This window comes from Candida tropicalis (assembly GCF_000006335.3).
Source record: "Candida tropicalis MYA-3404 genomic scaffold supercont3.9, whole genome shotgun sequence".
Classification (NCBI taxonomy): Eukaryota; Fungi; Ascomycota; class Pichiomycetes; order Serinales; family Debaryomycetaceae; genus Candida; species Candida tropicalis.
This window is the reverse complement of record NW_003020061.1, coordinates 157,889-185,007: the sequence shown is the minus strand read 5'-3', so window position 1 is coordinate 185,007 and position 27,119 is coordinate 157,889. Positions and strand designations below refer to the sequence as shown.

The following is a 27,119-nucleotide window of genomic DNA, read 5'->3' as shown; positions in this document are numbered from 1 at the left end:
CGTTACATACTTTGGTATAAATCAAACAATACTTTTCTTCTTATATCTTCAATCAAACTACCATTTAATTTAACCATTTTGTAAAAATAAACAACAATAAAACATTCAAAGATATCTCTCGCATTAAGTAATTCATTTCCATCTTGGTTTATCAAATCAATTAAAAAGCTCTTATCTCTGTTTGTCCAAAGTCCAGAATGATCTAATTCTTTATAATTAACCAAAAAGCTCTGAATATCTTCACCTCTAACTATATCAAGATTTGTTGCATCCTTTTCATCTGATGAGAAAACATATGGATATAAATCTTTGGTACATGGATTTAATCTTGCATCCAATACTTTTAAACTATTTCTTGATCCACGTAATCCCTTCATTATAATACCATGTCCATCTATTAAATTATCAACAAGATAAATTTTCTTAAGTTTGGTGAAATTTTCCAACCCTGATAAATCAGTCAACTTATTAAAACTCAAATTTAAATTCTGTACATTAGGAAATTTCAATGCTAAATCATTTGGAATAGATTCTAAATTCATGGCAGATAATGTAAGATGAGTAACATATGGGAAATTGCTCATGAATTTCGATTTAGGGATTATATTGAAAAAATGACGATTACCTGATAAATCCAATTTCTTGACATTTTCACAACCATAAAGTATTTTAACTAATGTTTCGCTACTTTCTTGCGATTTACATGAAATTTCATCAAGTGCCTTTAATTTTTTAATCCCATCTACCTCTGAAATTACATTTTGATCAATTTTTAAACATCTCAATAGTGGCAAGTTTGACACATCTAAATATCTAATAATGTTGAATCTCATCAGTAATTTAACTAAACTAGAACTTTTACTTTCAAATTTAAACAAGGAATTATTGTCCAACTCTAAAACCTTGAGTTTTGGTAAATGACTTAATCCTGTAATATGTTGTATGTGATTATTTGAAAGATCCAACATTTCCAAATTTGGCAAATTAACATCATTAAAATTAACTTTTCCTTGAATTTCATTTTCCAGTAGATTTAAAACTCGAAGATTGAAAAATTCTCCTAATCCTGAAAGATTACTAATTTTGTTATTATGCAAACTTAGACTAGTTAAATGAATATTCTGGCTAAGATTAGTAACCACAGTTAGTTGATTATTATCTAAATTCAATTCTGTCAAATCGTGGTAATCACTGAAAGGAGTAATACCTTCAATTCTATTATTACTTAAATCCAATTGCATCACTTGACGAGGTAATCCTGTTAAATATTTTATATCATTATTAGATAAATCAATTTTAACTAAACTTGGCAACAATGTATTCAATCCTTTGACATTATTTAAATTACAATGATCCAACATGATTTCACGTATGTCTTTCCATGATAATGACTCATTATCTAAAGTTTCAGTAATAACAGAAACAAGTCTCTTGTTAGATTCCGAAAATGATACTTCTTGAATTTGTGAAACTCTTGTTACATCACCAAAAGCAGCAGGAGTGGCTCGCATTGAACTTGAACTAGTATCTGGTTCATGAAATGAAACCTCAAGTGGTTCAGTTCCTCTTTTTGATCTATTCTTTTTAAGTATACTTTGCTGTGGTTGTGGTTGTGGTTGATCTTGATCTTGAGGTAGTGGTTGTGGGTTTGATGGTTTTACCAGAGCATCTATATTCGTAGAAGTTGTTGGATGAGAATCATCAATTAAATCTGGAATAGATGCAAATGTCGTATGATTTAAAGATTCGTTTTTACTTCTCCAAACTTGTTTTTCAGGATCAAACACATTGCCATTAATTTCATAAGGTATTTCAATATTAGGTTCAACTCTTCCTTTAGTTACTTTACGCTTGAAATTGCCTCCTTTATTCAATTGTAATTGTGAAATTGATTTCCAAATCACAGAATTCGAACTAGCACGACTCCCAAGAACAGGTGATTTTCTTGCACGGGATTCTTCCAACGGATTAGAATTCTCATGTTCAAACATTGGAATTCTATTCTGCACTATATGAGCTGAATTCAAATGTGCTCTTGTTGCTGGTGAAATATAATTTTTTGTTTGTTCTGGTGAAAAATATTTCTTTGGATTGGCAACAGGAATAATTTCTGTTTCAAAACTTTCATGAACATCATCATCACCATCCTCACCAAGGTCTTCACTTTCTTCATCAAATGTATACGATCCTTCAGTTGGTTCAGGAATCTCATTTTGATGAATCATCAGTCGAGTTTGCAGCACACTTTCTCTTGAATATGAAGTATAATTTTGAGGATCTTCACTGCTAGCATCAATCCCCTGAGTATGAGCGTCTCTTATCTCACTTGTATCCGATTTCATACCCGTTGATCCTGTAGAAAAAGAAGTAAATGGTGATGAATCGTCTTGATCTTGATCATTATTAAAATTGATTTGTTGATCAATATCAAAACCTTTTTTCGGAGTGGATGTATTTGTCGCTTGAGAAGTGATTCGTACACCATCAGTCATACCAGGATATCCCTTTTTCTTTAAATCTGAAAATACTTTATCAGCATTCTTTAGATATGATCTTTCATTGTATGCACCTGTCTTGGTGAAATCTTTAATGTTTCTAGCATCAGGGGTATTAAGAATAGTTGAATTTAAATTAAGTACTGGGGGCTTGGATAAACTATGACTTGTTCTTTTCAGTACTGATTGTTCACTAGTTAATGGAGGTGCAGGTGTATTTTTATTTGAACGGACATTTTCAATTACTTCTGCTAATTGATTTTTTGTAAAAGTATTATAAAAATTATGATATAATTTCAATGGTGATGAAAGGTCTCTGTTTGGTCCATTGGCAATAACTTCTCTTACTGTTTCCATAGGTCCAGGAAAATCTCTTGGATGTTTATTAATAGTTGGATATGGTGTTGAAACAGTGGTTGAAATAGAATTTTGTTCTTTATTAATTTGATCTTCTTCTTGGTCAACATGTTGGAATATTCCTGCTAATTCATCATTATTCTTCTGGTTCTCATATTCTAGGTGTGCAGCTCTATATTTAGGTACTTCCATATTCAGTATATTGGAATTATGAATCACTGAATTACCTGTGTTCAAATCATATTCTGTGAATGGACTTGGTCCCTGAATTCCCATTTTACCAGGTGTAGAAATTTGAGATTTGAATTCTTCCGATGGCCATTTAACATCTGGTAATCCAGGAGGATAAATCCCCGCAAAATTCCCTGGATTGTTGTTACTAACATTATTATGTGACAATTCGTTCTGTAATTGAGTTGAAGTTTCTTCCTCCGTAATTCTTGTAGCAACTGCTATTCCTGGGGTTGTACCATTCATAATTTTTGAAGCACCCAAATCTTTGGATCTTGCATTAGGATGAGTTTTATTTTTAAATGTATTAGGAAGTGATTCACCTGGTGCAGAATCACTCAAAATTGAATACTGTGTCATGTTATTTCCAAATTCGGAACTTTGATTCCCTGTAAAATCAATATTCTGACGATAAGATAATTTTTGTTTATATGGCAAAATATGTTGTGGAGATGACTGTTCCAATATTGAAATCAGTTGATTATTATTATTGTTATTAAGGTCATTAATATTATCATTATTATTAAGGTCGTTGATATTATCAGGGTTATCATGAATCATATCAACTTCATCCGACAGTTTTTGCATGACAGATTTCTCATTTGGTTTGGAAATATCATTGATATTGTCAATTTCAGATGGATTTGAATTTTTTGTTGTTGACCCTGAATTATCTGACACTTCACTATTGTTACTTTGGGAATATTTGTCAACCCCTTGATCAGGAGTTTCCACAAGTTTTTCAGACATCTTTTTCTCTTTTTCTTTTTGAATAATACAATATTATTCGTCTTGTCGGGTTATTAGAATTTAGTGGGGGAGAAATCTATGCAATAGATATCGGGCATGCTATTATTTTTCCCTCTCGCTCTTTCATTTTCAAAATTTTCTTTTTGTTTTGATTTTGTTTGTTTACATTTTTCAACAATGTGGACCACACAGTAAAATTGAGAACGCGTTATATACAGGATGTAACCACAGTTGGTAGCGCGGAAGAGAATTGGTAGTATCATACATAATTAGTTACAGCAATTCTAGAACCCTTTTGACCAAATCATATGGTTAATCAATATGGTTCTAGATTGAGATATGTTTGACTATGCTACAATCATCAAGAATCAAAGAAATTTCATTCTGTTTCTTTCCTCCTTTCCATTTTTTTTTGATTTTACTAGAAATTTTGAACAAAATTTGAAATTAAAAAAGATAGGGAGAACTGAAATTTCTAGAAACAACAACAAAAAATTCAATAACCCCAAGTTTAGCTTACTCTACAGGATAGTTTTAGTAATCGCAAAATACCTAGATTGCTTAAAGTTAACTTGATAATAATTGATAATAGGAAACTCAATTGGCAAGTCTAAGAGTACCAAGCTTCTGCTGTAAAAAGTGTTATGATAAAAAGCAGTGTGTGTGTGGAGATTGCAAATCTTGATAATTCCACAATTAAATTAATGGATGAAATTGATAATTCTAAATATAACAATTGAATTATGATTTACTAAAAGAAACTAAATCTGGGGCGAGTTGAAGCATGAGTTGTTAATTAATGGCCCTAATTAAATGTTTTCACTACCCTTTGAATCAAGAATTAATGAACATTCTATTGCTAAACTTAAACTTTTCTTTTTATGATTATTTGTTCATCGTTCATTCTTGCTCATAATTAAACCCATAAGGATAAGTTTCTTCATGGACTTTTCTTTAAAAAAAAAAAAATTCGGAAATTTTGGAACAGCTCATTTAATCAACGAACTGCTTATCAAATTCAATGTTTATTGTTTAAAAATTTTTGTTAATCTTTTAGTACATGAATTTATTAAAATAAAAGATAAATTTCATAACCCACTTCATGGGTACAACGGTCCATGCACAACCTAGCATTTACAACAATAATCCCAATTCACTTGTCTTTAGAATATTATAGGCCAATTGTTGCAGATGAGGAGATGCTTTGCATCTTTCAATGCTGTACGACGGCTTATATTGCATATGTTTTTAACTTTTGAGGATTGCCCGAAATTGCCCCTACTTAACTTGTTGTGGCATACAAAGACGCGTTTTAGGAGAATCAACAAAGCGGAACAAACAAATATAAAAAAAAGGGCTCAATTATTGATTCTTTTTATAGTATCACAACTCTCCCCATTCTTAAATCATCTAAGTGAGATCTTCAAATGAAAAATTTGAAACTTTTTTCAAAGCAAAGCATTGAGTGATTAAGTATACCCCAGTCCATTTCTATAATTTCTAATTTTAGTGAAATGGCAGATTTCAATGGCTATGGTCTACCTGAAATGATCAATGCAACAAGTAATGGAGTGTAGCTATTTATTCTTGAGCTCATGGTTTTGTCATACAGTTTTTTATTCATGGGTTCGGGTGGATTTATTTCTCCGGAAACTTTTACCCGATGACGGCATTATCAGACAGACAGAAGAGAATGTTTGTCTGCAAAGTAAATAATAATAAGAGCACAACATGGAATTTCCATATTATAACTACCATATTGCCTGTTGATGATGTTAGCATTACATTCAAAAGGTTAAGCCTTTATATTAAGATCATGCATTTTTTTTCCTAAAAATTTAAAGGGCCTTCCTATCTTTTTTCAATATAGACAATAATTCGATAAAGGGTTTAGTTTCCACGACATAATTGGGGGCTTAAAAAACCCAAAATTTTTGTGTGGAAATGAAAATAGGGTTAAGACTTGCTTTTTGCTCCCAATCTACTTAAATTCTACACTACTCTTGTAAATTTATAAATAGCTTTTGATGGGCATGGAATAAAACCAAGTACAAAATCGTCAATGTAAGGGTATAGGTATTAGAGAATTCGAATATTGCCATGAAATTTGGAATACGATTCTAGAAAAGCAAATGCATACCCAATAAGAGGCAAGATGATGATTTTGGTGATATGTAATTGATACCTGTCTGATAGAGCCCATTTTTCAAACGTACTGGTATTCCATAACCTTTCAATTATACTTCATCTCTCTGCCCTCCCCTCTCCTGTAAAAATATTTCTTTGCATTTGCAGAAACAAAAGTCAGGTTATTCAATTAGTTCCTTGGGGGCGGAGGGAGGTGGAGGTCAAAAAAAGGGGATAGGGATTAAATGAAACTAGTTCCTGGACGAAAGACCCGTACGGTGTGAAATTTAGAAACACTTTGTGTAAAAACTAAGCATGATATGCATAAACTCAAAAGAGAAAGAAATGCCTAGAGCAAGCATCCACAATTATGTACATAATCATTGTGGCTATAACCTCAAGTATTCTTCTGATCATCAACTTGTCTCAACTGTAAACGATTGTCTAAAACATAACTACACAATGAAATATAATAATGCCCGCAAAAAAAAAAATAAAAGAACTTTTGCGACTCTGAATGTTACTAAGAAAAACAAAAAAGTTAAATCGATCTATGCTTTCCCCAGTTTTTTTTTTTTACTTTATATGTAGTTTAGTTAGCTATTTCTTTTCTATTATCTAGGAGTTATATAATGAAAAACAGATTAGGGGCATATCGTTTAGAATTGAAAGGAGGTATTAGAACTGAGGCGACAATAGTACATTATTTGTAATTAAGTTTCAAAAGGGAATTTTTAAGTATTTTGTCAATTCTTCCAGATTTGTCCAGTTTAAAGCCCGTTTACTTAATATTCATTGCTTTTTATTTTTCTGTTTCATGATTATCTGCAATAATCCTTTGTTATTTCTCAATAAATTTATGCAATATCTAAAATGGACTTGCTTAGAAAATGCTGCCCAAAATTTCAGGCGATGAAGCATAGTTACACCATCAATTTTAAGAATTGAACAAAGAAAAAACAAAAAGAAAAGGGTTCATAAATTTCAGAATGGGTTCTGGTCCTTAAGATTGTAGTTTCATCAGAAACACCAATTCTGTATAGTACAGATTCAAGGGATGAGAATATATTCATATCTCATCAAAAGGTATTAAGTGTGATTTCCAATTGGAAAATCATGCCACTCATAACCAGCCCCTTGAATTAAGTTGTCCCTTTGATTTTCTTCTTTTTCTTTTTGCCTTTTTTTTTGTTTTAATTTGCAGCTCTAATCCCCCTTTTGCATTTTTAACTCTTACATGATTTTCTAGAACACTACTACTGCTCTTCTTTTTCTTCTTATTTCCTTTTAGATGGTTGATATCGAATAGTAACAATTTGAAATGGGATTGTTGGATATTCAACAATTTCGTTAATGTAGGAACCGCGTAAAAATTGTTCACAGAATATGAATTTAGTTTTAATGACGACAAACATCACTGTAACTATGCCAATTGAAAAAGTGCAAATATAGATTGTACGTACGGTTCATAATTCATTCCATTATAACAATAGATCAACATCACCAGAGTCTAACACAAATCAATAGGAATTGCAAGAATATTAAAACTGCAAAATTTACTAAATATTTTTTTGCCGCGGCATGTTGCCTGAAAAATTTGTGTGGTATTAATTTCCCTTAGGTGCAGTTCAAAGCATTGGTTAAGAGAGAGAGAGAGCCAAAAAAAAAAAAAAATTCATCAACCTAACACACACTTATTACGAGATATCAACATTTTGTTTTATTGCAAAATGTATACCAAACGGTACAAACGTGCTACTGCCTAAGCATTTGGAATTTGAACTAAATGATGGAATGAAAAAAAAGCGCATACACAAGGTTAAGGATTAATTTCCCTTTTGCACAACTGCACCCCTTTCCATTCTTGTTGTTTTCCATTAGTTTAGTAAAGGTTTCCGTAATGAATATAGATTCCACAGCCATCGTCAATATGGGGCCGATCATTTGGTTATAAAAAGGCTGTTAGTTTCCATGGCATTGCAAATCAGAACTTTTCGATTTTCGTTTCCCAATCACTACCGCATCTGCTAATTTCAGAGAATTATCATGAAGTTTGCTACACTCGTTGCTTTAGCTGGTGCTCTTTCTAGTGCTGCTGCCGGTTCATATAAACATGGCGGCAAACACAAGGATAAGGGTACCACTTACTGGGTCACTGAATACGCTCCTTCGACTTCATATGTCACTGTTACCAAATGTGCTAAAGGTAAATGTACCCCAACTGCTCACCCAACTGGTGTTACTAAAACTACCACTGTTCATTCGGGTGTTACCACCGAGTTCACAACTTATTGTCCTTTAACCACTTCTCATGAAGTTGTCAAGTCCACTTGTTCTGATTCTGTCGTTGTTTGGTCAACTAAAAATCCCCCATGGCATTGGCACTGGCCAAAACCAACTGATTGTGGCCAAAAAACCTCTACCTTAACTACTGGTACTCCAACCCATGTTCCAACTGCTACTCCAACTGTTTCAACCACCTGTCATAAAGTTACTTCCACTAAATGGTGGTGGGCCTACACTACTACTGAATGTTCTACTTTCACTGTTTCGTCCACTTCATCATCATTACTTTCTACTAGTAAGACAACCGAGAGTAACACTGTTCCAACTACTGCTACTGATGTTACTACTGCTACTCCAACTGTTTCAACCACCTGTCATAAAGTTACTTCCACTAAATGGTGGTGGGCCTACACTACTACTGAATGTTCTACTTTCACTGTTTCGTCCACTTCATCATCATTACTTTCTACTAGTAAGACAACCGAGAGTAACACTGTTCCAACTACTGCTACTGATGTTACTACTGCTACTCCAACTGTTTCAACCACCTGTCATAAAGTTACTTCCACTAAATGGTGGTGGGCCTACACTACCACTAAGTGTTCTACTTTCACTGTTTCGTCCACTTCCTCCTCATTGCTTTCCACCAGTGATACAACTGAAAGTACTCCTCTTGAAACTACCAGCAGTGAAGTTTCTACCACTACTTCCGATGACGGTCAACCAACAACCACCACCGCTACTCCAACTGGTGGATTGTCTACTTCTTACACTACCACCACTGATTTCACCACCACTGTTATTACTACTACTGACTGTGGCCACCATGGTTGTTCTCAAACTACCATCACCACTGGTCTTACTGTGATTACTGTTACTACTTCAGAAACCGTCACCAGCTACACCACCTACTGTCCAATTCCATCCACTGAATCAAGTATTGAATCCACCGGTGTTACTTCTGAATCCACTGGTGTCCCATCTGGTGCTGAATCTACTGGCGCTCCATCTGAATCTACTGGTGTCCCATCCGGTTCTGAATCCACTGGTGTTCCATCTGGTGCTGAATCCACTGGTGTCCCATCTGGTGCTGAATCCACTGGTGTCCCATCTGGTGCATTCGAATCTGATGGTGTTCCATTCTGAATCTAAATCCTGCTGGATCTGCATTCTGAATTCAATAGCTGTTGCATCTGGCACCGAAATCACTGATGTTCCCATCTGATCCTGAATCTATTGCAGCTGCATCTGAATCTACTGGTGTTGCCATCTGGATCCGAATCTACTGCTTTGCATCTGAATCTACTGGTGTTCCATCTGGTGCTGAATCTACTGGTGTTCCATCTGAATCTACTGCTGTTCCATCTGGAGCTGAATCTACTGGTGTCCCATCTGGTTCTGAATCTACTGGTGTTGCATCTGACGCTGAATCTACTGGCGCTGCATCTGAATCTACTGGTGTTCCATCTGGCGCTGAATCTACAGGCGCTCCATCTGAATCCACTGGTGTTCCATCTGGCGCTGAATCCACTGGTGTTCCATCTGAATCTACATGTATTCCATCTGGTGCTGAATCTACTGGTATTCCATCTGGTTCTGAATCCACTGGTGTTCCATCTGGTTCTGAATCTACTGGCGCTCCATCTGAATCTACTGGTATCCCATCCGGTTCTGAATCCACTGGTATCCCATCTGGCTCTGAATCCACTGGTGTTCCATCTGGCGCTGAATCTACTGGTGTCCCATCCGGTTCTGAATCCACTGGTGTCCCATCTGGTGCTGAATCCACTGGTGTCCCATCTGGTGCTGAATCTACTGGTGTTCCATCTGAATCTACTGGCGCTCCATCTGAATCCACTGGTGTTCCATCTGGCGCTGAATCTACTGGTGTCCCATCCGGTTCTGAATCCACTGGTGTTCCATCTGGTGCTGAATCTACGGGCGCTCCATCTGAATCTACTGGTGTTACATCTGGTGCTGAATCTACTGGTGATCCATCTGGTGCCAAATCTACTGGAGGTTCCATCTGAATCCACTGGTGTTCCATCTGGTCGCGAATCTACTTGGTGTCCCATCCGGTTCTGAATCCACTGGTGTTCCATCTGGCGCTGAATCTACTGGCGCTCCATCTGGATCTACTGGGGTTCCATCGGACGCTGATATCTACTGGCGCTCCATCTGAATCCACTTGGAGTTCCATCTGGCGCTGAATCCACTGGTGTTCCATCTGGTGCCGAATCTACTGGTGTCCCATCTGAATCCACTGGTGTTCCATCTGGTGCTGAATCTACTGGTGTTCCATCTGAATCCACTGGTGTCCCATCTGGCACTGAATCCACTGGTGTTCCATCTGGTGCCGAATCTACTGGCGCTCCATCTGAATCTACTGGTGTTCCATCCGGTTCTGAATCCACTGGTGTCCCATCTGGCGCTGAATCCACTGGTGTTCCATCTGGTACTGAATCCACTGGTGTTCCATCTGAATCTACTGGTGTTCCATCTGGTGCCGAATCTACTGGTGTCCCATCTGAATCTACTGGTGTCCCATCTGGCGCTGAATCCACTGGTGTTCCATCTGGTGCCGAATCTACTGGCGCTCCATCTGAATCTACTGGTGTTCCATCTGGTTCTGAATCCACTGGTGTTCCATCTGGAGCTGAATCCACTGCTGTTCCATCTGATACTGAATCCACTGGTGTTCCATCTGGAGCTGAATCTACTGGCGCTCCATCTGAATCTACTGGTGTTCCATCTGAAGCTGAATCTACTGGTGTTCCATCTGGAGCTGAATCCACTGGTGCTGCATCTGGTTCTGATACTGCTCCATCCGGTACTGAATCCCACTGGTGCTCCATCTGGTACTGAATCCACTACTCCTACTGGTGGATTGTCTACTTCTTACACTACCACCACTGATTTCACCACCACTGTTATTACTACTACTGACTGTGGCCACCATGGTTGTTCTCAAACTACCATCACCACTGGTCTTACTGTGATTACTGTTACTACTTCAGAAACCGTCACCAGCTACACCACCTACTGTCCAATTCCATCCACTGAATCAAGTATTGAATCCACCGGTGTTACTTCTGAATCCTCTGGTGTCCATCTGAAGCTGAATCTACCGATGTTCCATCTGATTCCCATGGTGTTCCATCAACTTCCGAATGTACTGGTGTCCCATCAGGATCAGAATCCACTGGTGCTCCATCTGGAGCTGAATCTACTGGTGTTCCATCTGAATCAAATGTTGTCCCATCTGGTGCTGAATCTACTGGCGCTCCATCTGAATCCACTGGTGTTCCATCAGGAGCAGAATCTACTGGCGCTCCATCTGAATCTACTGGTGTCCCATCTGGCGCTGAATCTACTGGTGTTCCATCTGGTGCTGAATCTACTGGCGCTCCATCTGAATCTACTGGTGTTCCATCTGGTGCTGAATCTACTGGCGCTCCATCTGAATCTACTGGTGTCCCATCTGGCGCTGAATCTACTGGTGTTCCATCTGGTGCTGAATCTACTGGCGCTCCATCTGAATCTACTGGTGTTCCATCTGGTGCCGAATCTACTGGTGTCCCATCTGAATCCACTGGTGTTCCATCTGGTGCTGAATCTACTGGTGTTCCATCTGAATCCACTGGTGTTCCATCTGGTGCTGAATCTACTGGTGTTCCATCTGGTGCTGAATCTACTGGCGCTCCATCTGAATCTACTGGTGTTCCATCTGGTGCCGAATCTACTGGTGTTCCATCTGAATCCACTGGTGTTCCATCTGGTGCCGAATCTACTGGCGCTCCATCTGGTGCTGAATCTAACACAGGTGACAACACTACTTCGTTGTCATCTGTTGAAATTCCAGATACAACTACTTGCTACAGTACTATTCCAAGTACTGATAGTGATGAAGTAATTATTACCTCATTTACTACAGAAACTGCACACACCACTTCAACTCTTACTGTTACTTCATGTCATCACGATGGTTGTGAAACTCACACCACCAAGACTGGTGTTATTGTTGTTACAGTTACAACCACTGATGTTGAAACAGTTTATACCACTTATTGTCCATTAACTAAGGTGTACCCAGTTTATGGTGTTGCTAAGAAGGCACACTTCAACAAAAGAGATGTAACTGAAAGTGTTTCATTAGTTGTTGATACTGCTGTTACTACTACTGATGCTGGTTCAGCTGATATTAGTTCATGGCCTGCTTCTACTTTGGTTCCATCAGTTTGGCTTTCAAACGGTACTGACAGTGTTAGTACCTATGAAGGTGCTGGTAATAGTATTACTCCAAGAGTTGGAGCTGTTGCCGGTGTTATTGCTGGTTTATTATTCTTACTTTAATTGAATTAGAGTTTTCTGTTTTTTTTTTTTTCTTTCCCAAATGATTTTGTTTTATTCTTAGCTTTCTTTGGATTTCATTGACTTTGATGTATCAATGAATTTGTTATTTTCTGTTCATTATATTTTTTTTTTTTTGCTTTCGGTTAGTTGATTCTAATTTATTAGAATCCAGCTATTTTTTTGGTTACTATTGACTTTATTAAAGAATACCCATACTTGCCATTGTGCATTGATGTTTTATTATTTTTCTTGTTCTACTATTATTTTATATTTTCGGTAATTGAATCATATAGTCTTAGCTTAATAGATATTGGTTTAAGGTTTTTTTTTTATTCAAGTCTTATTATTTTTTATTCTCTTTATATTGGTATTAATGTTATTTGTAGATTTAAGATTTCAGGTACACGCTACTTCAAGTCACCAATCTACTGGCACGTGATACATATAACAGAGTCTTCGTTTGCTTTTGTTATTTTGTACACGACGAAAGTAGTGCACATTGATCAACGATAGAACAAAATTCTAAAATAAAGGGGTGCGCGGAGGGGAGGAAGAGAATAAATGGAAGGCAAATAATGATAATTAATTGACACAAGAGAAATATCTAACTCAAACAAATTAGAATTAATTAGTAATGAATATAATGTAAGTCATAAACCGAATGTTAGTGCCGTCTAATATGGAAATAAGACTAGAAGAAAACTAATGTTACGTTGGATCACATGACCAGTGGATTTATAGAATTTTAATTACATATTCTAATAAAGTATTTGTTGATTTTGTGTTAAATTATAAGTATCTTCGTTAGAAGTACAATCATTTTGGAAAGAGAAGGAGGGAGAGGTTAGAATTACATTTTCAGCATTTTAAGAAAACGGCTGTTGATGTTAATTACTTAGGTTGCATTAAGTTGAACTGAACCGCTCTTTGACTACAATATCAAGAACTGATTAAACAATTGGCAGAACTTAAAGTTGAAAAAAGAAAGGTTTTCTCTTCTATCAATTTTGTTTCCCCTATCATTTTGTACTTTATTGAAAATTTCCCCACGAATTCCGGAGCATCAATCACGTAGTTAGTAACATGGACATTGACCTTATACAAAACTGTAATGAACTAGTGATAATATATAAATGATTTCTTCAAATCAAATGATTTTTTTCTTTTTAAATAAAAGTTCCGCTTTAAAGTAATAAAGGTGACAGAACTGAATTTATACATTGGTTGCCATTTTTTAAAACTAGTAATTTTTTGGGGGGCCAGAGATCATCATCATCATCATTCTTTTTCTGTTGATTGATTATTTTTTTTTTTAAACTCCCTTAAAAATTTGAACACTAAGAATTTAAAACCAGTCAAGCAGCAAAGGAGAGAGAAAAAAAATTCAGTGCAAGCGATAGCCAGACAGCCAGACAACCAAAACTAGGACTTTACTCCCTTTTTTTTTCTAGTTGTCATTTGTTCATTTTGTTTTTTCAAATTTTATCAGATATCATAAATTGTGTTTGTTTCATAATAATACTAGAACCACATTATATATCGTTGTATTTAAATAACATATCTATCATTGATTATTATTGATAATAATTGCATTCACTACAAATTAGTTGGTTTTTGAATTTTGTTCTTCTTCCCTTTTTTCCTTTTTTATTTTTTTTTTTTTATTTATTTATTTATTTATTTATTTAATTACATTAAGTTGTTGTTTTCTTGTGGTTTGTGTTTGTGAATATTATTCATTTCCCCTTGATATTTTTGTTGATTTTACATGGTCATTTTTTTAAAGAGTTTTTCATTTATCATATCTGTATAATATCTACTAATTGTATCGTTTAAAATTGTCGATTGAATTATCTACATTTGTCAGTAATCGGTCAATTATATTTTGCAGTTTATTGTTTTTATCGTTGTTCTTCTACGTTCCCTGCATTCCGTTCATTTAATCCGGTTTATATAAGTGTGTTTTGCTTTGTTCCCCTGGGTTACTTTATAGATATTGACTGACATCAAATTTAACTCACGTCTTCCCCCTCACATTTCAATCCCTTGGTATTCTTCAAAGAAAAATAAAAAATAAATCAAATTATTAGTTCATATTTATACTATACTAGAAATAATGGAAGGATATGCATCTAATAATCAGGAGGAGTATCCCCCAGGAGGTACGCCAACTTCTAACTATGATAGCACCAATCCGTTGTCTGCTTATAGTACCAATACTAATACGACTTCACCGCAACATCAAGATTCAGTTACAAGCCCCACTACAAAAGTAGCCATCAAGCCCCATACCACCTCAAGTACCGCTAGTCATCAACATCAGCAAGAGCAAGAATTGCTTTCGGGTTATACTGTACCAAACCCACCAGTTTCAACTCAACAGTCAACAGCAATTGCTTCAGAACAGGACCCGGGTTCGAGTGGTGAATTAGATAAGCCTCGTACTTTATGGATGGGTGATTTAGATCCTTGGTTAGATGAAAATGCAATACAAGATTTATGGTGGAGCATATTACAGAAGAAAGTTACGATTAAAATCATTAAACCTAAGAATCCTAAAACTGACCCAACTTTCCATGGATTAACCAATTCAGGATATTGCTTTGTTGAATTTGAAAGTTTTGAGGATGCACAACAAGCTTTAAGTTTAAATGGTCAATTATTACCTGACATTGCCATGCCTTCTCAACAACATTTTCCCAACAATCCTGACAATCAAAAGAAATACTTTCGATTGAACTGGGCTAGTGGTGCTACTCTCTCAGCTCCAATTGTACAGACCCCCGAATTTTCATTGTTTGTAGGTGATTTATCTGCATCAACAACTGAAGCTCATTTGTTGGCTTTTTTTCAAAAGACTTTCCCAAATTCAATTAAAACTGTTCGAGTAATGACCGATCCAATATCTGGAAAATCAAGATGTTTTGGATTTGTGAGATTCACAGAAGAACTGGAAAGACAAAGAGCTCTAGTCGAAATGAATGGTGTATGGTTTGCTGGGAGACCCTTGAGAGTTGCATTGGCGACCCCTAGGATCACCGGAAGAAGATACCAACAACAACAGCAACAGCTGCAGCAACCACAAATTTCGCTTTCGCATCATCAACAGCAACAACAGCAACAACAACAATCTGCACCTCCATTTTTTGGTCATCATCCTTCTTCAATGGGTGGAAATGATTATTTTAATCCTGATCCAAACTCTGCTCCACAACCACAGTTAGATCCCAGAAGAGCAGGCCCACCGGAAATGATGTATATGGCACCACCACTTCCTGGTGCTGTTGGCCCTAATGGAGGCAGTCCAATGTATGGATACTATGGACAAGGAGGTCAAGATTTTGAAGGATTGAATATGGATATGACAGGATCACCTAATCCAATATTTCAAATACGTCAGCAACAACAACAGCAGCATCAGCAACAACAACAACAACAGCAATTTGCTGATCCGAATAATACCACGGTATTTGTTGGTGGATTATCATCTGAAGTTAATGAACCTACTTTGTATACGTTATTTAAACCATTTGGGATGATCCAACAAGTTAAAATCCCACCAGGGAAAAATTGTGGTTTTGTGAAGTATTCAACTAGAGATGAAGCTGAAGAAGCGATTGCAGCAATGCAAGGCTTTATTATTGGTGGTAATAGAGTAAGATTAAGTTGGGGTAGGGTATCGATGAATAATAAGAAATATCAACAACAGCAACACCAAGTAGCCCAAGCAGCACAATTGCAAGTTGCTGCCGCATTGTCAATGGGAATGGATCCAGCTACTGCTATAGCTGCAGCTGCTGCCGCTGCTGCTGGTGGATACCCTCCTAATATGGCTGCACCTCCGCCTCCACCTGGAGCTCCCCCACATTCCGCTCAAGGGCATCATCAATTGGGACCTGGAATTCCTGGAGGAGTGCCCCATCCGGCAGGAATGCCACCACAAGGAGGTGCTGGTGGATCAGGTGGATCAATGAACATGCCGCCCCCTGTGCCCATGCCAGGAATGGGATTACCGATGATGACTCAATATCAAGGGCTTCCTCATCATAGCCACCATTATTCATCTGATGATGGGAGTGGATCTGCCGATACTTCTGGTAATGGCTATGACAATAATTATAACAATGATGGATTTAATAGAAATATGGCATCTGGCGCGCTTCTATCTGAATTTGGTGGAATGCAAGGGTCTGGTGAACAATATACTGGAGATTTGACTAATGCCATGGCTCATATGAGTTTAGAAAGTGGAGAAGGAGGTAGCATGGGATATGGATACATGATACCTCCAGCATATGGAGGATATGGTATTGCTGACATGTCTCAATATCAACAATTAGTACCGGAAGAGAATGAACAAGAAGGAGAAGACGAGGACGAGGAAGATGAAGAAGACGAACGAGAAGAAGGGGAGGAGCAAGAGCAGGAGGTGAACAATGACGAAGGACAAAACAAGGAAGAAAATACTGAAAATTATGTAACTGAGAAAGTAGAAGATAAAAGTGGAAAGGATAAAGAAAAAACATATCTGGATGAAGAAGAAAAGTAGAATTTTCATTGGTTGTGTATTGTGATTAGTACGTTAATGGTTGAAATGAGTTTTTTTATTATTATAATCAGTGTATGCATGCTATTACCGTTGTTTTAACTTGATTATATTAGTGATTCATTTATTGTTTCCTCCTCGTCGTCTATCGTTTGGAACTTATATTTATTGACTTTTCCTTTAAATTTTGTAATTAATGTTGTTATTTATTGGTTGTTTAATGGGGTTTTTTTTTTGTCTACTGTTACTTAGTAATTTTGATGTTCATTTTAAGAATACTTATATATTTGTTTTTGATACCAAGTTTAGCTTGTCTTTTTTCTTTTTTTGATTTTGTAATTTTATTCTACAATGTATAGTAATGAAATTTTGTGTGCGTGATTTTTGTTAGACGATTGGTAAGACAATCAGGTAGTAATAAAACTTTTAGAAATGACCAAAGAGCCAATATTCAGACTTATGAATTTCATTTATATAAAAATACTAAATAAGTATATAAAACTAAGAACAATCCCAAAATGGATTCAAATAAGGTACGACTGACCCTTAAAATAAAAATAGAAGATAAAAAGTAACGTTACGACAAAAATTTAAATACATATATAGAAATAAAAAAAAGAATAGAATAATAAAACCATCAACCACTTCTTCAATAATTCAACCCAAATAACCATAGTTTAAAAAGAATAATCAAAAGAACAAAAGTATTAATCTAAGATCTTTCACCTCTCAATCTTCTAGCTAATTGCATATCTTTCTTTTGGATGGTAACTCTCTTGGCGTGGATAGCACACAAGTTAGTATCTTCAAATAAACCAACCAAGTAAGCTTCAACAGCTTCTTGTAAAGCACCAATAGCAGAAGATTGGAATCTTAAATCAGATTTAAAATCTTGAGCAATTTCTCTAACTAATCTTTGAAATGGTAATTTTCTAATTAATAATTCAGTAGATTTTTGGAATCTTCTAATTTCTCTCAAGGCAACAGTACCTGGCTTATATCTATGTGGTTTTTTAACACCACCACTTACTGGGGCGGATTTTCTAGCTGCTTTTGAAGCTAATTGTTTTCTTGGTGCTTTACCACCAGTGGATTTTCTTGCAGTTTGTTTAGTTCTAGCCATTATTTAATAATTGTTGATAATAAGAACCAAAAAATAAATTATATAAAAAAAAGAGAGTAAAGAAGTGATATATAAATATGGATTTTTTTTTTGTGTTGAACGATTCTCTTTTTTTGTAATACAAAAGATTAAAGGAGAGGAAATGTAATTTGTTTTGAAGATTTTTTGTTTATATGGTGAGTGATTATTTTTTTTTGTTTTGTTTTACTGCATGACGTTGGTTGTAAAAAAATTTTCTCTCTCTGTTTTTCCTTTTCCATTTTTGCCATCCCCTATTTTTTTAATTAACTAAAAAGAGATTGATGGTTATTTGTTCCATAGTTAAGAATGATTAAAATGTGCACTAGAAAAATTGTTCAAATTTAATGCGAACATTTTAAATGAGACAGATTGTGCCAACAACCATAACAAGAGAGAGAGAAAAAAAGTAAATGAAAGTGCGCACTACTTTTGTTTCCAGCCCCCCACCCCATTTGGAACGGCGTGTGCATATGCACAGAAAAAAAAAATGTTTGACTGTCCACAGTATCAAGAATCTAATTATTCTCTTTTTTTTTTACAACCAATTAGCAGCTAATAATCCAATGATGTGTATAGCTACAATCAGTTGATGTGGTGTTTTGTATTATGTTTGGGTATTGGGGTGGTCACCCCCAATCCATCTTATGTGAGAAATCCCACCATTATTATTAATTTGAAAAATCTACCAATGTGAAAGAGAAACATTGCAGCCAAAAAGAGGGAGTTGCCGTTCTGAAGATAAATCAACTGTTCAATGTCAAGTTCTCATTTATCACTTATCCCCTGTACTCATAGTATGAAAAGCCCTCTGAATTACTAGTACAATATATTTGTAATAGATTGGAGCCCCTCCTCTAGATCGTGTTACTTAATCCATTGTTTGATAATTCCTTGCTCTCCATGATTAATTTCCCCAACTTTTTATTTTTATATTATTATTATTCATTATCATACATAGTCATACATTCAATTGATCCCCCTTGTTTTCAAAGTTTCAGTTTATTTATATTACTTGAATATCTCTGGTTAATTTTTCATTATTTTATTTTGTTTTGTTTTTTTTATTTGTTTGTTTGTCAGTTGTCTTTGATTACAAAAACTACTACTAACAGCAATGCAATCTACAAGTAGTGATAAACCAAGAGCAGTTGGAATTACTCCTAAACATAATCTAGTTGATTTAGATCATATAATTGAAACTCAAAATGTTTCATTTCCAAGTGTAATTAATTTACCTAATGATATTCATGATTCAAATCCAATCGAAGTTTATAAATCTTATATTCATTTAAGATTACAAGAATATATTAGTGATTTAACTTCAAGATTAATGACTGTTTACACTGATGATAGTGAAACTACATTTATTCAACAAAATAAATTTGTTAATTGGTTAGCTGATCAATCAATTCATTTCAAAGATATTGATTCTTGGATACCAGAAGATTTATATCGTTCAATAATAACTAAAAGTCATGATGGTAAATTAGTATTTCCAAATAACAAAATTAAAAAACAAATTATGGAATATGTTGATAATTCTTATGATATAAAATATGTTAAATATTGGGCTGATTTCATGGAAAATTATGAAATTGAAAATACAAATATAAATGATAAACATTATATTCAAAGTTTCAGAAATAGATTGGAAAAAAAATTTGAAAAAAAATTAAATACTGATAAATTTTCAATTTATGTTTATACTTTAGCTTTGAATCTTTGGATTGATGAATTTAAACGTAATTGTCTTTAAATGAATCATACCGTGTATAGTTGATTAATTTATGTTTTAATGATTATGTTTTCTGTTTTTTTGGAATTTATTTGTATTAAAAAAATAAAATAAAATGAATGGCTTTCTCTTATGTTAAAGAAAAAAATATAAAAAAAAACCTATATATAAATAAAATCAAAATAAACAAATATGTGGTATCAATCCACTTGTTATTCCTTGATTATCCTTTTTCTTCTTCTTTTTTTCTATTATACACCGTTGATTTGGAAGAATCACCTAACTTCTGTACCATAATCTAGTGATTCTAGTTTTCATCATCTTCTTTTGTAATTGGAAAACACCATACATCAAAGCTTCAGCAGTTGGAGGACAACCTGGAACATATATATCAACAGGAACAACCCTATCACAACCTCTAACAACAGAATAAGAATAATGGTAATAACCACCACCATTAGCACATGAGCCCATAGAAATAACCCATTTTGGATCTGGCATTTGATCATAAACTTGTCTTAAAGCTGGTGCCATTTTATTAGTTAAAGTACCAGCAACAATCATAATATCTGATTGACGAGGTGAAGCTCTGAAAATAATACCCAATCTATCTTGATCATATCTTGGAGCAGAGACATGCATCATCTCAACTGCACAACAAGCTAAACCAAAAGTAACTGGCCAAAATGAAGATTTTCTAGCCCAATTAGCAATAGCATCTAATGAAGTTAAAACATAATCAGCAGCATTAGTTGCCTTCTTTTCTGACATTAATGGGAAATCAGTTGGTAATGTTTGAGGAGTTAATTCTTTAGTAGAAACATAACGAACTGGTAGGTATGATGCAGATGGTATGATTGTAGTTGAAGCTCTCTTACTAACTTGTTGGAGCAATGATCTTCTAGATAATGAATACATTATGTTTATGAATATATATGTGATTGATTAAAAGTAATATAAAACAAAAAAAAGTGAAAGAAAAAATTTCTGATTGAATATGAATAAATAATGTACAAATAATTAATCAAAATAAAAATAAAAATTTATAACTTTTTGTATGATAATGTTAAATGATGTAAAGTTCTATACTAATCCTCGAATAATAATGAACTATTGATTTGTTTCTTTTTCTTCAATAGGTCAAACAAAAAGATGATTATGTATTCAAGGTCTTTCCTTTTTTTTTTTGCTTTCGTTTGGTTTGGTTTGGTTAATGTCTTTTTTTTTTTTCTTCTTCCCCCAAAAATTGTTTTGTTCTTTCTCCTAAGCATAAAAAAATTGATAGTGATTGGCTCAAATTTGTTAATGTCGTGTACCTGCAGATAAAGGTCACGTGTGCGACAATGTCGTTTGTAAGTATCTACACGACATCTTAAATATTAGCAATCTGTCAATACTTCTCTTTTTAAATTATTTATTAATCTTTTTATATATATATATACTATGCAATTATTTAATCGAAAAAAAATACCATTAATTTATCATTATAATCATTTGTGGATTGTTCTTTTTTAGGGATTTATTGTAGCGTATCGTCCAAATAATTTACAATTTTCTCTAAAATTTCTTGTTTAACTTCATTAGGTACCAAATTTTCAGCTTTTGGTTTGATAAAAGTAAATAATTGATCAAATGTTAAATCTTTATTATGCTTGTCGTGTTGTTCATTTAATTCAGTACTTGCAATTTGAGCTATTTTATCATACCATCCATTTTCATATAATTTTAGTTTTAATTGTTGATTTATTATATCGTAATTACCCGAACTTATTAAATGATCTTGTATTTTGGATTTAATTTGATCTAATTCATCTTGCTGGCTATTACTCATTATTTCGAAACGGATACGTGATGTTATTAAAAGTGAAGGTATATCGTTGATATCGTGACGTCGTAGTTGTTGCTGTTGTTGATAGTTTGCAATTTTTTTCTTTCACTCTGTTCGCTATTGAGATTATCAGTTACGACATTTTGGTTGTGTACAGACAGAACCGGTTACTATATGCAGTCTATTGAAAATAGTGAGCATGGCCGATGCCAGAGAAAAATTTTATTTGAGGAAGTAGATAGGATCATATAGTTAGGTTTATAAAAATTAAGCTAAATAAGAGATCTTTATATTGTGGGATATAAAGCATACGCTTCACTAATTTTAAGGAGAAATTAGTATAATCGGTCCGTGTCATTGTTGTATATCGTATTGTGTCCTTACTCACTACACCGTCTATTTTATTTTATTATCGCTTTTCCGACTTCATACCTTTATCGCAGGCAGTACAGCGAACACACTCTCTTTCCCCCGATTCATGAAATATAGTGAATTTTCTTGTTCATTCAGAGAGAGAGAAAAAAAAAATAATAATATTTGTTACAATATTGTGGTCTTTTGTAACATTTAATGATAAGACAAATTTTAAAGAAATCAGTACGAACAATGACATCCTCATCAACAGTTAAGAATTCTCCATATTTAGCTAAAATAACATCAATTGAACCATTGAAAGAAGGTAAATGGATTCAAACTAGAAAAATTAATTATGATGATCCTAATGGGAATGCAAAAGTTTGGGAAATGGCAATTCGTACAACTCGTACTTCAACAACTAATCTTGATGCAGTTTCTATAGTTTCAGTGTTACATAATAGTCATGATTCAAAAGAAATTGTTCTCGTTAAGCAATTTCGTCCACCCACTGAGAAAGTTATTATTGAATTACCAGCAGGTTTAATTGATCCGAATGAAACTGTTGAATCTACTGCTGTTAGAGAATTACTTGAAGAAACAGGATATGTAGGAACATTTAAATCACAATCAATCCCATTGTTTAGTGATCCTGGTTTAACTAATGCTAATATGGTATTAGCTTATGTTGATGTTGATTTAAATGATCCAAGAAATAAAAATCCTCAACCACAATTAGAACCTGGTGAATTTATAATTACATTTACTTTACCATTGAATAATTTGTTAGAATCATTAGAGAAAATGTGTAAAGATGAAGGATGTTCCATAGATGCAAGGTTATATCATTTCGCTAAAGGTTTAGAATTAGCTAAAAACTTGTAGATCAATTTAGTACGAATATATATATACAAGCACAATTGATTGCTTTTCATGTCCCCGCTAAAATACCCCCGAAAAATCACGTGTCAACTTTCCCGTCTCTTTTGAACCCCAACAATTCACTTTGGGGACAACAACAAAAAAAAAAAAATAAAATAAAAACCAGTATCGACTATAATTAAAACCATTACGACTCCTTTTTTCGTGTATCTTATCTGATATAGTTATTATAAGTCATGTCGGATACGGATGATCATTCGGAAACTTGTTGTTTTTGTTTAGGTAGTGATGTTGATATCCCACCATTTGGTACAATTTCAGATGCAAAAGATTTAATATCTCCTTGTTCTACTTGTTCAATAGTAAGTCATAGAAAATGTTTATTAGACTGGTTTAATTCAGTACCTTCTGATAAATTACAAATAATTTATGCTCATAGAAAATCATCATCCACAACTACTTCAATATCAAGATCTAATACAAGAGGAAGAGGAAATAATGATAATGGGAATAATGATCATGATGAATTGGGTGTTGGAGCACCTCCAATAAATCAAGAAACTAATATCAATATCAATTTCTCAACCAGAGCATTAAGTCAATTTTTAGCAAGTGTTACAAATAGTGCTGTAGTTGCTGATCAATTAGATTCTGAGATTAATCATAATATTAATGCAAATTCTATTCCAGGAAGATATCCTGAATCCGATTCAGGATCAACTTCAAATTCATACCAATCAAGTTCATATATTGCTTATATTCTTGTACCTTGTCCACAATGTAAGCAAGATATTGTGTTTTCAATGAATAGATCATCATTATTAGCATTACAATCATCTACTAAATCATTAATTACTACATGTGTTCAATATGGTGGAGTGTTCCTTGGTATTACATCAGCAATGACGGGAATTTTATCTATGGGGTTATATCGGGTTTAACTACTTGTGGTATTAAAATGATGGATTGTATTGTTCCATCATCTATTTTAATTAGAATATTAACCAAGAAATCATCATTACACACTCATTCCAGTTACCAAATGCTAAGTAAGATTCTATTTGGTGAATTCTGGAAATTGGTTCATCTTATCCAGTTGAATAATTTGGAACAACGGTTTAATACAGGATTGTTTGACCCTTTTAAATTCGTGAGAAATTCCTGTAATGCCTAATGTGAATGTATCGTGCTAGAACATCAAGTATTTTTCCAATGATTTTTCGATAAAGAAAGATTGAATTCATGGATTACAGAAGGTATGATTTTAAGTTATATATCTTCAATGAGTGATCATAAGTTGATTAGAATTTTAATAAAGAATTTCTCAGAAAGTGTTAAACATATTATTCAAAATCCTTGGAATTTATCGAATTTGAATATTTTTAAAGGTATTGATTGGACAAATTCAAGAAATATTATATCACTTTTAATTCCTATTCGTTGGATATATGATTTATTCTATCGATTGACATTTAATAGAAAATATTTTAATCTAACAATGAGAATTAGACCAAGAGCAATTGCTAATAGTTTATCAAGTGAAGAAGTTGATGAATTGGAAGATTTAAATAATCAAGTACATGAATTAGCTAAGAGACACATCAAGATATACAGAACATTATCAAAGAAAATAGATAACGATAAAAAATTCAAAATTCCATTCCTTACAACAGTTTATAAAAATGTATTATATTTTATGAAGATCAAATCATCAAGTTTTAGTTATTTAAAATTAAAGTTATTGATTAATTTGAAGTACACCCTTGCATGTCTTAAACATGATTATTCCCATACATTTTCTCACAAGAGTATAATTGTTAAAAGTCTAACTACAATGTTATGGCCATTTCTAAGTTCAAGATTAAATTCAACCATAATTCTTCCATTATTATCTTCGTTTACTTGGTTGAAATTTAATGAACTTTCATTGGATAAGAAAATTTTAATTGGAAATATAGTTGGTTTAGTCGGTGTTAGTATAATTAAAGAATTAATAAACTTGTATCTTGTTAAATTAAAAGTTAAACAAATGGCAAATATTCAAGCATTAAATTTACAAGATGCACAAACTATAAAAGAAGTTTCTTCAACTATTTTAGAATCTACTTTCACTAATGATTCAGCCATTGGAAATTCTGGTAGTACTATTGTTGTTGATTTAGATAATGACGATATTGCATCTGATGATGAAATAATTATAAATGGTAATGACAATAATGAAGATGATGATGATGATGCGGGTGCTGTTGAGTTTGGTCAGGTTGATAGGAATATTGCTAGATTAGCCGCTCAATTGGGTTTAAGTGCACTTGGTGATGATTCTTTATTCAATGATGATTTTCCAGGCAACTTTCCTGGATAATTGAAGATTTCAAAACAATTGTTATATTTTTTGGGTTTTATAGTTTTAAAATAAGAAAAGAAAACAAATTTGATAATATACATAGTTTATACAAACAACTAAAAAAAATATAAGGTACATAAAAATAATTATAAAAATAAAAAAAACCCACTTAAGGTTTCGCTAAAGGAGAAACAAACAAATAAAAACATTTCAAATAATTGTTACAAACGATTAAAAGGTTTAATCTCTTTAAATAATGGTAATAAAAAAAAAGTTCAAGATACTAAAAAATTGTTATATTTTCCACTTCTATTCATCGTCATAATTTTCATCTTCATCAACTTTTCTCATTGGTGGTTCAGGATTTTCATCCTTTTTCGGTTCATCGTCTTCCATGGCTTCATCTTCATCTTTAGTTTCTTTAACTTGGGAAGTTGAAGTTTCTTCAGCTGGCTTTGGCACTTCTTCTGTGGTGACAGCAGAAGTAGGAGCAGCTTCAATCTTTTCAGCATCTTCCATTTCAACATCTTTGGATTCTTCTTTTGAATCTGTTGGTTTGTCTTCTTTCTTTTCTTGCTCTTTTTCCTCTTCTTTACCAGTAACATTAGAAGAAAATTGTGGAGCTTCACTGGTAGCAGTAACAGGTGCTGAAGGAGTAGCAGAAGATTCACGTTGTTTTTCTTGCTCTTTGACTTCTTCTTCTTCTCTAACGGATCCATTAACTTCAATAGCTTCTTTAACTGGTTCCTTTTCCTTTTCGGCTACAACTTCAGGTTGTTTACTTTGCTCGGAATCACCATTTGTTTCAGTTTCAACATTAGCTTTCTTAACAACCTTTTCATCATCATTCTTGTCCTCTAAATCATGCTTACCATTAGTTTCAGTTTGAGCAGGTTCAACAGGTTCCTTTTCGACGACCGGAACTTGAGCTGGTGCTGGTGCTGGAGTTGGCGCTTGTGCAGCTTCAGCATTAACTGGTGTAGCTTCTTTACTTGGTGCCATCTCAGTGTCTTTATCAGCTGGTACAGCATCTTCTTGTTGTTTTGATGGCTCAGGTTCAGCTGGTTTTGCTTCTTCAGTCTTGATTGGTTCTTGTGGAGTAGCAACTGGTTTTGGTTCAGGTTCAGTTGGTTGAACAATTGGAGCTGCGACCGGTTCTACAGGAGCTTGTGGTTTTGGTTCAACTGGCGCTTCAACCTTTGGTTCAACTTTTGCGGTTTCTTGGACTGGTTGTGGTGGTTGAACAACTGGTGATGCTGACGGTTGAGAAATTATTTGTGGTATGCTCTGTTGTTGAACAACTGGTGATTGATTGGCTGGTGGTGCTTGAATAATTTGTGGCTGTTGAGGTTGTTGAACTGGAGATTGGTGAACCAGAGGTGGTTGCTGAATAGCAGGTTGAGCAGCAGCTTGTGGTTGGACTTGAGATGGTGGAGGTAAAGAACTGATTTGTGGAGGAGATTGTTGATGAATCTGAGCAGGTTGTTGTGTTTGCGGTGGTTGAATTTGAGGTTGTTGATGTTGCTGTTGTTGTTGAGGTGGAGGTGGTGGCAAGTGTTGAGCTGGTTGAATAGGATTCATCAATTGAGGGGCTGGTCTTTGTTGATGTTGTGATTGTTGAGCTTGTGGTGGTTGTTGCCGAACAGTAGGTTCAATGGCTGTTAGTGTACTGTTAATGGTATTACTT

The 27,119-nt window shown here is 34.3% G+C and overlaps 16 protein-coding genes across 16 annotated transcripts; 8 read left to right on the top strand and 8 right to left on the bottom strand. All coding sequences in view use genetic code 12, as the record gives it.

The window, feature by feature from the left end:
• Positions 1-2: 2 nt before the first annotated feature.
• On the bottom strand, positions 3-3,833 carry CTRG_05653 (uncharacterized protein; the record flags this gene model as incomplete). The annotated part of the gene is made up of 1 exon (XM_002551309.1): positions 3-3,833. The coding sequence occupies one exon, from the start codon at positions 3,831-3,833 to the stop codon at positions 3-5; it is 3,831 nt and encodes a 1,276-aa protein (XP_002551355.1).
• A 4,173-nt stretch (positions 3,834-8,006) lies between these two features.
• CTRG_05652 (uncharacterized protein) lies at positions 8,007-9,392 on the top strand (the record flags this gene model as incomplete). The annotated part of the gene is made up of 1 exon (XM_002551308.1): positions 8,007-9,392. One exon carries the CDS (start codon positions 8,007-8,009, stop codon positions 9,390-9,392), a length of 1,386 nt encoding a protein of 461 aa, XP_002551354.1.
• A 59-nt stretch (positions 9,393-9,451) lies between these two features.
• On the bottom strand, positions 9,452-10,348 carry CTRG_05649 (uncharacterized protein; the record flags this gene model as incomplete). Its single annotated transcript, XM_002551305.1, has 1 exon — positions 9,452-10,348. One exon carries the CDS (start codon positions 10,346-10,348, stop codon positions 9,452-9,454), a length of 897 nt encoding a protein of 298 aa, XP_002551351.1.
• CTRG_05651 (uncharacterized protein) lies at positions 9,458-10,276 on the top strand (the record flags this gene model as incomplete). Its single annotated transcript, XM_002551307.1, has 1 exon — positions 9,458-10,276. The coding sequence occupies one exon, from the start codon at positions 9,458-9,460 to the stop codon at positions 10,274-10,276; it is 819 nt and encodes a 272-aa protein (XP_002551353.1).
• Positions 9,529-10,293, bottom strand: CTRG_05650 (uncharacterized protein; the record flags this gene model as incomplete). The annotated part of the gene is made up of 1 exon (XM_002551306.1): positions 9,529-10,293. One exon carries the CDS (start codon positions 10,291-10,293, stop codon positions 9,529-9,531), a length of 765 nt encoding a protein of 254 aa, XP_002551352.1.
• Positions 10,349-10,381: 33 nt separating the features above from the next.
• On the bottom strand, positions 10,382-11,101 carry CTRG_05648 (uncharacterized protein; the record flags this gene model as incomplete). The annotated part of the gene is made up of 1 exon (XM_002551304.1): positions 10,382-11,101. The coding sequence occupies one exon, from the start codon at positions 11,099-11,101 to the stop codon at positions 10,382-10,384; it is 720 nt and encodes a 239-aa protein (XP_002551350.1).
• Positions 11,102-11,376: 275 nt separating this feature from the next.
• Positions 11,377-12,159, top strand: CTRG_05647 (uncharacterized protein; the record flags this gene model as incomplete). The annotated part of the gene is made up of 1 exon (XM_002551303.1): positions 11,377-12,159. One exon carries the CDS (start codon positions 11,377-11,379, stop codon positions 12,157-12,159), a length of 783 nt encoding a protein of 260 aa, XP_002551349.1.
• A 2,556-nt stretch (positions 12,160-14,715) lies between these two features.
• CTRG_05646 (uncharacterized protein) lies at positions 14,716-17,148 on the top strand (the record flags this gene model as incomplete). The annotated part of the gene is made up of 1 exon (XM_002551302.1): positions 14,716-17,148. One exon carries the CDS (start codon positions 14,716-14,718, stop codon positions 17,146-17,148), a length of 2,433 nt encoding a protein of 810 aa, XP_002551348.1.
• A 709-nt stretch (positions 17,149-17,857) lies between these two features.
• Positions 17,858-18,268, bottom strand: HHT1 (Hht1p; the record flags this gene model as incomplete). Its single annotated transcript, XM_002551301.1, has 1 exon — positions 17,858-18,268. One exon carries the CDS (start codon positions 18,266-18,268, stop codon positions 17,858-17,860), a length of 411 nt encoding a protein of 136 aa, XP_002551347.1.
• Positions 18,269-19,403: 1,135 nt separating this feature from the next.
• Positions 19,404-20,045, top strand: CTRG_05644 (uncharacterized protein; the record flags this gene model as incomplete). The annotated part of the gene is made up of 1 exon (XM_002551300.1): positions 19,404-20,045. One exon carries the CDS (start codon positions 19,404-19,406, stop codon positions 20,043-20,045), a length of 642 nt encoding a protein of 213 aa, XP_002551346.1.
• Positions 20,046-20,303: 258 nt separating this feature from the next.
• On the bottom strand, positions 20,304-20,942 carry FESUR1 (Fesur1p; the record flags this gene model as incomplete). Its single annotated transcript, XM_002551299.1, has 1 exon — positions 20,304-20,942. One exon carries the CDS (start codon positions 20,940-20,942, stop codon positions 20,304-20,306), a length of 639 nt encoding a protein of 212 aa, XP_002551345.1.
• Positions 20,943-21,543: 601 nt separating this feature from the next.
• Positions 21,544-21,855, bottom strand: CTRG_05642 (uncharacterized protein; the record flags this gene model as incomplete). Its single annotated transcript, XM_002551298.1, has 1 exon — positions 21,544-21,855. One exon carries the CDS (start codon positions 21,853-21,855, stop codon positions 21,544-21,546), a length of 312 nt encoding a protein of 103 aa, XP_002551344.1.
• Positions 21,856-22,422: 567 nt separating this feature from the next.
• YSA1 (ADP-ribose diphosphatase) lies at positions 22,423-23,091 on the top strand (the record flags this gene model as incomplete). Its single annotated transcript, XM_002551297.1, has 1 exon — positions 22,423-23,091. One exon carries the CDS (start codon positions 22,423-22,425, stop codon positions 23,089-23,091), a length of 669 nt encoding a protein of 222 aa, XP_002551343.1.
• A 233-nt stretch (positions 23,092-23,324) lies between these two features.
• Positions 23,325-24,029, top strand: CTRG_05640 (uncharacterized protein; the record flags this gene model as incomplete). Its single annotated transcript, XM_002551296.1, has 1 exon — positions 23,325-24,029. The coding sequence occupies one exon, from the start codon at positions 23,325-23,327 to the stop codon at positions 24,027-24,029; it is 705 nt and encodes a 234-aa protein (XP_002551342.1).
• Positions 24,030-24,346: 317 nt separating this feature from the next.
• Positions 24,347-25,450, top strand: CTRG_05639 (uncharacterized protein; the record flags this gene model as incomplete). The annotated part of the gene is made up of 1 exon (XM_002551295.1): positions 24,347-25,450. The coding sequence occupies one exon, from the start codon at positions 24,347-24,349 to the stop codon at positions 25,448-25,450; it is 1,104 nt and encodes a 367-aa protein (XP_002551341.1).
• A 291-nt stretch (positions 25,451-25,741) lies between these two features.
• On the bottom strand, positions 25,742-27,013 carry CTRG_05638 (uncharacterized protein; the record flags this gene model as incomplete). The annotated part of the gene is made up of 1 exon (XM_002551294.1): positions 25,742-27,013. One exon carries the CDS (start codon positions 27,011-27,013, stop codon positions 25,742-25,744), a length of 1,272 nt encoding a protein of 423 aa, XP_002551340.1.
• Positions 27,014-27,119: the final 106 nt, after the last annotated feature.